The sequence below is a fragment of the Homarus americanus genome, unplaced genomic scaffold (genome assembly GCF_018991925.1).
Source record: "Homarus americanus isolate GMGI-L3 unplaced genomic scaffold, GMGI_Hamer_2.0 scaffold20322, whole genome shotgun sequence".
Taxonomy (NCBI): domain Eukaryota; kingdom Metazoa; phylum Arthropoda; class Malacostraca; order Decapoda; family Nephropidae; genus Homarus; species Homarus americanus.
In genome coordinates, this window is record NW_024740482.1 from 396,946 (window position 1) to 408,248 (window position 11,303).

An 11,303-nucleotide genomic window follows, 5' to 3' on the forward strand; every position below is an offset into this window, starting at 1 on the left:
ACCATGTGTGATGTGTCCCAGTTGAAGAAAGAAAAGGTAAACCAAGTAATTTAAACTAAAGGATCACTGGATGACCATGTATTATACACATTAATGTATCTAAATCACAGTTTTCACCTTAGTATACAGTATCTCAGATACTGAGGATATGTTACCTTGGTATTATTATAACTTTGTAACTCCTTAACTTTGCATTACATAATATTATACTGAGTGAGTTAAGGGACTTCCAGATTATGTGAGAATAAATGTGTAAGATATGCAACATGCAATCCAAGGTTGTCACACTCTCAGCACTGCTTGTTTGGTTATTACTAGAATTAAAATTTAAATCATCTCTAACACACCCCAATTTAAGAGAAAGTGTAATAAAGTACAATATACTCATTAAATTTATTGTTGGTATACAAGCACATAATCATGTTGACAAACTCAATGGAATTTAATTTTTAAAAATATTTAAACAAGATATTTTTAAACCATTAACACAGAGAACTTCCATAACACAACCCAACACCACAGTACTGTGTCACCTTTGGAAAGTTTTGTCAAGATCAGAATATGTAAATAAATAACACAAAATGGAGTAAATGGTTGTTTTAAAGAAGCTTCTTTTGAATGTTGTACTTAAATAATTACTCCAAAAAGACCCACAGAGAAGTAACACAATGATCACTGAAAACATGAAGCTCTAATTGAGTGATGATAGAAAAGGTGCCACGGAAAGTGAAATAACACAACATACTGTACATTGGAATAATACAAGTGTCACAAGTAAAAGGTGAATTATACAGGTGCCACAGGTAAAAGGTGAATTATACAAGTGCCACAGGTAAAAGGTGAATTATACAGGTGCCACAGGTAAAAGGTGAATTATAAAAGTGCCACAGGTAAAAGGTGAATTATACAAGTGCCACAGGTAAAAGGTGAATTATACAAGTGCCACAGGTAAAAGTTGCATACCTAATATGGTATATCTATTTGAAAATCATCAGAAAATATGCTGATGAGGAAGACACTGATACTCACAACCAAGGTATATAAAAGTTTGTTGTTGTACTGTACAATTAGAGGCTGCAAGGGCTTACTGATGCTGTACCGAGATTTTTCATTGGTTGTATTTTCTCTAACTTTTACCACAGCCATACTGTACTGTATATAATTTCTTGGTGTAATGTTAAACTGAACTACAGTAATTAAAAAAAAGTGAACTTTCACCTGATAACACATCCTAAGACAGATAAGACCGGTAACTGGTTTGGAGCGCAATTTAATGGTATTAATATACCTAGATATAAATGCAGTACTGAACATGTAAGCACAAGTAATCTCTGGGAATAAGAACCTAATTCAGTATTTGGAGGTATAGAGATGCTTAAATAAATGTATCTCAGTAATTTAATGTCAAGTCTTCTCTCTTTTGTTCCCACCCCCCTCCCAGCATACAAGCCTTTTCTTGTTATGATGCAGAAGTGACTGGACTGGTGTTGATCCCTGATTCTTAGCTTTCAATAGCTAGTGCATTAAAGTTATCACAATACCTTTCCTACACCCACTGTGTGTTATCTTTACTCCTCTCCCACTTTGTGTAGGAGGATCAATCTTCAAGGGGAGAGTGGTGGTACAGTGCAGTATAAGACAAACACTGAAAGCGTCAAATAAATAATGCTATAACATGGAGAAATACCCATACATACTTCTTCACATCTTTTTCCTCTTGTCTTACAGGGTAAATAATTTCCAAGACCGAGACAGGTGGCAAGTCATTATATTCCTTAAAAGACTGTCAACAAGATGTAATGTACCTATGCCACCTGTTTCACTGCCTGCACCACACAGCTAGGATTCAAAATTTCAATCCAATAACCATCAGGATCTTGAATAAATGCAATATTTTTCATTGTACCTGAAAAAAAAAAGAGAAGATAATTCAACCAAGTTGCACTAATAGAAAGTAATGCTGAAATACCTACTATAGTCTTAAGATGTAACTGTGAAACTTTTGACTTGTAAAGAAGATATTGTACTGATGAAACTTATGAATGAATTTTATGGATATATACGATACAATATTGATTTAAAACTAAAACTCCTTTTAAGATCCAGAAACAAGTTTTGTACAGAAAATTTAAGTGCAGGCTAAGCACCAGCCCGAGGAGAGGTCTCGACAGTGTTAATCATGTAATAGTGCAGTAGAGCAAATTAAGCCTAGTCATTAATATCATAGAATGGTGAGCAATTTTTTTTCTTCTCTAGCATATCCTCTTAAGCCAGGTGGCTCTTGTATTAGAGACTGCTTATTGGGGGTTCTAGATTATGAGATTAACCCCATTACATCAGCCAGGGTTAAGCTGTTAATGTTAATCTAATTCAGATAAATTGGTGACCCTTCCCATCTCATCACACCCAACAAACTAACATACTGGTCTATTGTACTATGCTTGCACTCAACTTGGGTTAACTATAGTTAACACATCTAACTCCACTAGACTGCTACCTTTCATCAGTAGAGAAAGCAAATCACTTCCTGGTTCCAAAAGTAAATGTAATGGACTGGGAGTTTCTTGCCCTGGTTTATAATCACTGGAGCAGTAATTGAGTTCATTTGGTATCGGGTTAATAAAACATTATAGCACAGCAATAAATTGTCACACACAAAAAAAATATCACCTCATGCGGTACAGTAATACTGTACCTCGCTACTTGCAATTAATGATAATTAATTTTGTCTCTTTCTCTTCTCTTCCAATTTAATGGAATATTTCTGCTGGTTATCATTGTTTAATTTGGTTTATTTTAGTTGTGATAAAGGTTTAAAGTGCGGTTGTGCATTTATCGTGTGTGGTGGGGTTTTGTGAGTGGGGTCCATATGTGTTTTCATAATGGAGTTTTGTTCTTTATGTATGATGATATTTAACCTTCGAGAGAGGGAATATAGGGAAGAGAGAGAACAAAGATGTGTACTATGAGAGCAACACCTAAGGGTTTGTGAAGCATCTCAGATACACTTGAGGGCAATAACAAATTATTTTAAATATAACTGATACAATATTTTGACTAAATATTTTTTTTTGTATTGGTTAGGTATGACAGAATTAAACTATCAAATATAGGATAATATAAGGGAGGCAAACAACTACAGTCTGCATCATAGGTAGTGTAGAGTACTGTACATGCTAAGGTGGGTCACAGGTATCAATCTCACCTCCTTGGACTCCCATCTTTCATCACACTAGACTTACCATCAGTTGGTTTCTTGATAAATTTTGTTCCAAGAGACTCAAATCTTGCACAAGCTTTTTCCACATCTGGAACCATGATTCCAATATGTCCTAAAGAGAAAAAATATTATTGTTATCATCATTTTTAAATACTGTATAGGAAACTTTATATGTATTAACCTCTGAGGGGCTGATATGGCACTAAAGCCCCTCTCACAGGTGTACAGTATCATATTTTACCTGTAGTGTACATGGCTTAAAATGTTTCATTTCTTTGCTGTACAGTATTAGGCTTACTGTTGTATTGTCCATATTTTGTCTTATTTCTCAGTCAATATTTACAACATACACACTACATTATTTACAACACTTATGACTATGGTATAGAACACTGATATATGAACATTTTTTTTCCTTTTCTGGTTCTTTTCCTAAATTAATTGTTTGTGCAATGAAATTAGAGATAACATATTAAGAGCCGCCCTAAGTTTCCTATTCTCGTGAAAACATTTATCTCCAATTCTGGCACATGAATGTTTAGTCACTTACACACTTACTAACACATTATTATTAATTTATTTATATTAGCACTTCCTTTGAAGTATTATTTTGTTGAATAATCAATAGAAGCTTCATGTCATTTTTAGTACTTACTGTTTCTAAAAAAAATACATACGGGTACGGTATTCATATTTTAAATCGGTATCTCTTATCCTCTCTTTCATAAACCTACCACAGCATTAACTGTACACTGCTGTACTTACCAAAGCCTTTAGGTTCTGAATTTCCATTGTGATATCCAGAGAAATTGGGATCAGATTCTGTACCCCAATTGCTGAAACAATGTAGAACATTGGCAGAGGTTAATATTTGTATTATGGTGAAGAAACTTTATGCCATAAGCAATATAATTTAAGCTTTTTAACTTTTATAAAAACATAAGAAATGTTAATAAAATATTCACCACCCTGTCCTGTACAGTACTGTATTATACAGAAGTGGAAATAAAGTTTTCCCTCTTGCTAACTACAATATTTTACCCATCAATCATACAGACAAATTAGAAGAATACAGCTCACCTTGAGCTGTTAATATACTAAAAAAGTAACAATACAAACACCCCAAAGAGAAAGTCAACTAACTGTGTCAGCTCCAAAGTGGCCTTCTGTGAAAGGCACCAAGTTGTCCTCTCATCTTCTTCCTGTGGAATATCCTTAGCTGACTCAAAGCCCATGAAGTACAAAGAAAATTTCATGGATGGAAAGTTCAGCTTTTGTAGTAGGCGCATGCCCAATACTCGAGTGTAAAAGTCCAAAGAGGCTTTTGGATCTTTGATGCGGAACATTGTCTGCTGGAAGATGAAGTCCTGTGGAATAAAACAGAAAATTAGTCATATTACACTACGTACTACTGTACAAAAATTCCAGCATATCATTGTTTTACTTGAGGCAGTTCTGTTAGCTCCCCACTCAACAGTACAGTAGTCCACCCAACTCCTGCAACAAGACTGGACTACATCCATAACACTGTGAGCACCAGTTTCCTAAAGGACTATTTTTGGAAATATCCATGTGTCACCTTCCTTGGATGGAGCCTTCTGCAAGTGTTGAATACTGTACCCTCCTCACCTCACCGGAAAAATCACCTTAAAATCTGGCTAACGAGCTGATCAGTGGTGAAGAGGATAAAGGTAAAATTAAAAAATGCTCAACTTTTAGCGACCAAATTTACACAAACTGATTTTAAACACTTTTTGTATGCTTTTAATTTTTAAATTAAATTTTTAGAACATTCTCTTAAAATTGGAATGAGTTCCTTCAACATTAAGGGAGATAGTGTATGAAGTGGACCACAAAATATATATATTGGGTCTACATTGTTGAGATCATCTGGTGAGAGCCACACATATCTTTGTGGGCATTGCCTTAGGAATTTCACTGAAACATACTTTTTTTCCCTTCTAACAATCTGTCTACATAATACATATCACCATAGTACTGTACTGTATACACAAATGTGTATAGTCCAGTAGATTAGCCCATAGGCTTTGAAATACCCCCCAAAAAAATGTCTTGCCACAAAAAAACAAACAAAGAGTATTAAAGAAATACACAAATAGTGGTCAAAATCATCTCAGGTTGAGAAATTGCCTAGGGTAAGTTTGACCACATATTTAAATAACTGCAATAAAAAAGTTCCATTTTATGCATGAGACACCTATCAAGGTTTAATTACAGTAGACCCTTCCCATTCATGGGTTTGTGATACACGATTTCGAGGATTTGCGGTAAGCAGATGGTGGCTAGCTTTTTCCCACAGCACAACGAGTCGCCCCCCCATGCAGCATCTCGTGTTGTACTCTCAAAACTTTAGTGTTTCTGTGAGAAATGGCCCCTAAAAGACTGCCTAGTGTCAGTGCTAGTGATGCTAGTGGAGTGAAATGTAAAGGGCAGAAGTCAGTGATGACCCTGACAAAGAAAGTTTTATTATTAGATAAGTTAGAGGGGATGAGTGCTGCCGCGGCTGGTCGGTTGTTTGGTATAGGTATACAGTAGTGCACTAAGGTAGTATAAGTTACTATTCGGGCCATTCCTTGGAACCTATCCCTCAAGAATAACAAGAGTTTACTGGACTGTACAGTATATCATTTACACTGTGTCCAATATTTCACATTTATAGTTAACCTACAGTAATAAAGTTAAAGCAAAATTTAAAATCAGAAAATTAAATTTTTGGCAACTTTTTTTTCACTCCTTTGTTTGTATTTCTATGGATTTATTATTAATGTTTGTCCTGAGATTCTACAGTGGAACACTTGATGTGAAGGAACTAAACTAAGAGTTGAGTGTTTCAAATGGGTAAAAAAAAAAAGAAACCATTGTGAACTTTATTGACAGTGGGCAAACACTCACCCCCTAATTCTTGGGGTAATGGATCCACAAGTTTGAGGACTATATAAATCACATTTTGTCAGTGTACTGTAGTGTATAAGGCTTACTTTTGTTGCTTCATCAGGTTCAGCACAGCAGGCAAGAGCCTCCTCCTTAGTCAGGCCAGCTGGTTCCTGAGCCATGGTAGACACTTCAGTACTGTACTGTTGTTAGAAGTCTGAAAAAATAGAAAACTAAATGGCTGTGTTTGAGATAGATACCATACTCTTACTGATGCTTAATGAATGCTTTTCTATGCCCCCATATTAAATTTACATACTGTACTATGTATTACAATATGCAGTGATGAAAACATCTTAAAAAAAAATAAAAAATAGCTTAGGAATTTACTTCGCTACAGAATCCAATCCAACTAAATTCCTACGCTTTTTCAGAACCCTACAGAACTTTGGAAACAGCAAACACAACTGAATCTTTAAAATTAACGTATAGATTCAGTTTTGCAATTTCATAACTGACCCTATGTAAAATGGATCATGTGGCTGCGTAGGTCAAGTACAACCAATTCATAAATTCTATTATATTTCTGGCACAAATTTATGTTTTTTGAGTATTTTAACCAATAAGACATCCCCATTTACCAACAATACTGGTTGTTCAAAATGAGCAGTAGAGGGAAAATGTGGAGTACAATATTAGAAATAAAACCTTACCTAACTTGTAAAAAATTAAAAAATATGTCAATGCTTGAGAACACTACTACCACCAGAAGGAATTGTTCAACTATGTTCATTTTTTCCACAAATGTTATCATTATAAAAGAGGCGACATTTAGTAGAACCTAATAGAACCTGACCTAACCAACCACAGAAACCTACCTAACTTCCTAGCTGGGGGACGGAACCCTCGTCATATTAAACAGAAATTACTGTACTGTACTTAGCCAATCAGAGTGCACTCAAGGTAAAATAGCATTAGTAGGAACTAAGCCAGTCACGGCAAAATATCCACTATGTATATACAAGGATACACCCCAATTCGTCACCACTAACAGTCGCTGGTATTAGTGACAAATTGTAAGTTATTATTTTACACATGTGTATAGACGACTCGAAAAGTATTGTGTTATTATTATACATGAATATTAATTTAATAAAGAAACGATTAAAACGTTTTTTCTGGTAAGTTAGGAAGGTTGCTTTAGGTTGATTGGTTAGGTCAAGTTCTAATGGGCTCTGTGCATTCTCGTTTCCATTTATATATTTATTAGATTCGTAATAACATTTCCACAGTGTAAAAGATAAAAGTAAAAGAAAAGCACCTGACAACTGGACAAATATCCAGCCTAAAATTAAAACTGAGTGAACTGAAGATAAAAACCTCTGATTATTAAAGCTTTGATAATATTTTTAGAATGACATTCATATATATATATGTACAGTACATACAACTTATAGATACTATATAACTTACTGTTACTGAACCTCTCTGTGCTCCGGGTCACCCCTGTACCCTAACTGATCCTCTTGGAGAAAACAAGCTAACCAAATAAACTAACTTCAATTTACTTTTATATTTAAATTTTAGGGATATATTCCTCACTTGTAATTTAAATTAGTTTTACATCAGGACTTTGCATTTTCTTTAAGGGTGTCATTGCTCTTACAGATGTCATCACCTGAAAGTTTTTTTTTTTAATTCTTCAATATTTTCATTTATACAGTACTTAATCTTCATTGCCGCATGTGCGAAAACATTCAATTAACACACAGGTCAAGAAGTGAAGATGGTTCTGGAAGTACAGCCACAGGTGTTTTTATTTTTAGATATATGGGCAAATCGTTGACTCTATTTTCCAATTGAATTATATATGTGTTCCCTCGGGATACTGAATGTGTCTTCGGCCAACCGGGAGCCATGTTGTTGCTGAGCTGAAGTTAGCGCTCGTACTGTAGATGATGATGATGATGATGATGATGTTGTTTATTCAATACAATAGTCATACGTGTTCACAATTGGATAAGCATATTCATAAACTATGTGGGAGAGAGCCCGAGAAGATTTCCCACCCGCTGAGTGACAACATGGCGCCCGGTTGGCCGAGAAGCAGCAAAATTAAAGGCTGATAAGCCGCTGTGTGTGAGAAATGTTCGTTTTCTTTGTTTTTTCTTATTTTTTCTTTTTAACGGGGAATAGCCCATCCGGGCACAGGTCATCGACCCACAACGGTGCCCTAGGAGGGGGGGCGAAAAATAAGAGTAAAAATAAATTAAAGATAGAAGAGAAAAAGATTAAATTAATCTACACCACGAAGATGCCGGAAACCCAGTTAGTTAATTAGTTTAACAAATTTATTGGCAGAGCTTGTAGTACAGTTTGTCTATTCTGAGTAATTCAGTCAGGTCTTGACACTGAGGGTGGTATCACTTCTCACTGCCACGCAGGACAGAGGTTCATACACAAAGAAATACATCATTCATTAACAGCTATATATGTATAGAGGTCAGATTCATGTGGGTAATGTCACTCTTCACTGCCATGCAGGACAGAGGTTCGTACACAAAGAGATGCATCATATTCATGACACTATACATAGGTCAGATTCATGTGGGTAATGCCACTGTTTACTGCCATGCAGGACAGAGGTTCGTACACAAAGAAGGAAATACATCATATTCATTAGCAGTATATATGGGTCAGTGGATCACATACATTGGAGTCATATTCTAATTGAAGACTAATCAGTGTGGGCTAGCAAATTTGGGATAAACAGCAAGAATATCCTCAAGCACCCCTGATTCATTGTAGTAATTACATAGTTCAAGATACAATAAGTCAGGTGGCCTGAAGACTTTGACAGTGTCACATTCAATAATATAGTGTTCAAGTGTATGCTTTAGAGGTTTATCACAAAGTTTACATGCTGAGTGTTCCGGTATAGGTACAACGTTACTAACTTGCCAGATGTGTCTGTATCCTAGCCTAATTCTGGCCACGATTACATCACATTGTCTGGTTCTGTCCTTATGCTGGCCATACCGGTACCTCTTGTCACAAAATTTGTCATATTTACTAATGCTACAACTGCCAGGTCTCTCTGCATTTCTCACTTCTTCTAGAACAGAGTTCATGATTCTGACTTGAATGTCTTTAATTACAGCATTGGACAGGCCAAGGTCACGGTCAACATATTCCTTCTTACATGCCTCATTGGCCAGTCTATCAGCACGGTCATGATACCTGATTCCAACATGGGATGGAATCCACACAAATTCGATACGAAAGTTGTGATCAAAATGCAATACTTACTGAATACACTGTTGTCAAGTGTGAACCCCATCCTAAGCTCAGAATTAACATCCCAGATAATCTTAAACTGCACTTCAAGGCCTATATCCACAGATGGTATGCTGGATATACACCTGGGTCAGTGGATGAATTTTGCTGTGATCTTGTAAATGTCATTACCACATATTATACCACCTGGCTTAAGTCAAGGCCGGAAACCCAGCTTTTTGAAGTGAGAAAGATTGTATGAGTATGGAAACACAGAAGGCAGAGCATTCCACAGTTTGGCTGTGTGAGGAAAGAAGGCTGTATACCATAACGGGTTATTCTAGAATCTAGTGTGACCGACAGCCACAGAGCATAAGAGAAGGGGGGTGACGTGACTAGTCAGGTCAGATAAAAAATAAGGGACCCACTAAATAACTATCATACATCTAGAGCAAAGGTTTTCAAAGCATTTTTAACCTTGAGCCACTGACAAATAAATTTATGTAACATTATCAGTTTTGAACTGATCATCACTAAGGTTTATTGATTTTAATTCCTTAATCAAACTAGCTTCAACCAGAAGTCTTTCTGTGACACAAGATGATTTAAATACTTCTAAGCTTTTTTCCCAAGCAATGGGATGATTATTATTCCTAACATGAACGAACAAGGCACTGCTTTCAGAAGCTGTTCTGATATACCTGACCTGACTAGTCACGCCACCCCCCTTCTCTTAAGCTCCTCTACGTGTGTGTTGGTGTGGGGATTAGTGGATGACATCATTATGACCTGACCTCATGTTTTTAAGGTCACCCTGTATATTTAAGCCTCTCTCTGTCCATGTAATCCAGTTGCCTCTGAAGATGTCTTGAATTAAGACGAAAGCTAAGGTGCTCCGTTGTTTCCCTTTTCCCGTGTGATTTTATCAAGATTTATCTTATCCACGTTTTCATTGTGGATCTACATGAAATAAGGTTCATATCTAGGAGTGTGAGTAACAGAACTGCTGACGTTATCTTGAAACTTTACCTAGCATTAGTGAGGCCACACATGGATTATGCGGTTCAATTCTGGTGTCCTTATTATAGAATGGACATAGATTCTTTGGAGAGAGTACAAAGAAGAATGACAAAAATGATCCATAATATTAGAAACCTTCCATATGAAGAAAGACTGAAAAGCTTAGGCTTGCATTCATTAGAGAGGCGTAGAGTTAGGAGAGATATGATAGAAGTGTTCAAGTGGGTAAGTGGGATTAACAAGGGTAAAATGGAAGATGTTCTGAAGCTCAGTAATAACGAAATAACTAGAACAAATGGCTTTAAATTAGATAAATTCCGGTTCAGAAAGGATATAGGCAAGCACTGGTTTGGTAATAGAGTTGTGGATATGTGGAATAGGCTACCGAGTGCTATAGTAGGATCGGGGACGCTAGGGAGCTTCAAGACGAAGTTGGATAGGCACATGGAAGTGCTGGGATGGGTGTGAAAGGGATCTGCCCTGTATGGGCCAGTCGGCCTCCTGCAGTATCCCACTTTCTTATGTTCTTATATTTAACTTGAAATGTATAGACTTAAAGAATGAATTATAGTCTACACGTTACGTGGTAATTGTAATCTAATAAGATTTAACTAATAAGGTTTATCATTTTATCCTTACCCATAATGGCATTCGCGCTCTCTGTAACTCCGGACGTCCGTCACAAGTTTAGAGGTAAGTGACTCAAGCTATGGCTGCTTCCCATGTTGCCTCTCACAGCTAAGTCCATTTTTTCCCAAGACGGCGGCGTCCACAACTCTAACTGGACACTAGCTTGGACTCTCATCTTACACTCTCTGTTCACTTGCTCTGGCATTGTGTTGAAGTTTAATTTCGACTCTACGATCTGCTCACTGCCCGAGTTTAAATTCATATC

General features: G+C 36.4%; 1 protein-coding gene across 3 annotated transcripts; it reads right to left on the reverse strand.

Moving 5' to 3' along the window:
• Positions 1-381: 381 nt before the first annotated feature.
• Positions 382-11,181, reverse strand: LOC121875457 (lactoylglutathione lyase-like). Of its 3 annotated transcripts, none has more exons than XM_042380023.1 (6): positions 11,048-11,181; positions 6,220-6,329; positions 4,364-4,587; positions 3,986-4,056; positions 3,243-3,332; positions 382-1,906 (listed from the first exon to the last, which is right to left on the reverse strand). In XM_042380023.1, exons 2-6 carry the CDS (start codon positions 6,292-6,294, stop codon positions 1,806-1,808), a joined length of 561 nt encoding a protein of 186 aa, XP_042235957.1. In that variant the 5' UTR covers positions 6,295-6,329; positions 11,048-11,181; the 3' UTR covers positions 382-1,805. The 3 variants fall into 3 exon arrangements, with proteins under 3 accessions (XP_042235957.1, XP_042235955.1, XP_042235956.1); XM_042380021.1 differs by lacking the exon at positions 11,048-11,181 and adding an exon at positions 7,586-7,729; XM_042380022.1 differs by lacking the exon at positions 11,048-11,181 and adding an exon at positions 7,586-7,673 and having other exon boundaries at positions 6,220-6,345.
• Positions 11,182-11,303: the final 122 nt, after the last annotated feature.

Excerpts from the sequence above, each read along its gene's own strand:
- LOC121875457 (XM_042380023.1), bottom strand. The coding sequence starts at position 6,294 with ATGGCTCAGGAACCAGCTGGCCTGACTAAGGAGGAGGCTCTTGCCTGC. Across the intron at positions 4,588-6,219 it reads AACCTGATGAAGCAACAAAA|GACTTCATCTTCCAGCAGAC; the intron begins GTAAGCCTTATA and ends TTTATTCCACAG. Across the intron at positions 3,333-3,985 it reads TTCAGAACCTAAAGGCTTTG|GACATATTGGAATCATGGTT; the intron begins GTAAGTACAGCA and ends TTTTCTCTTTAG.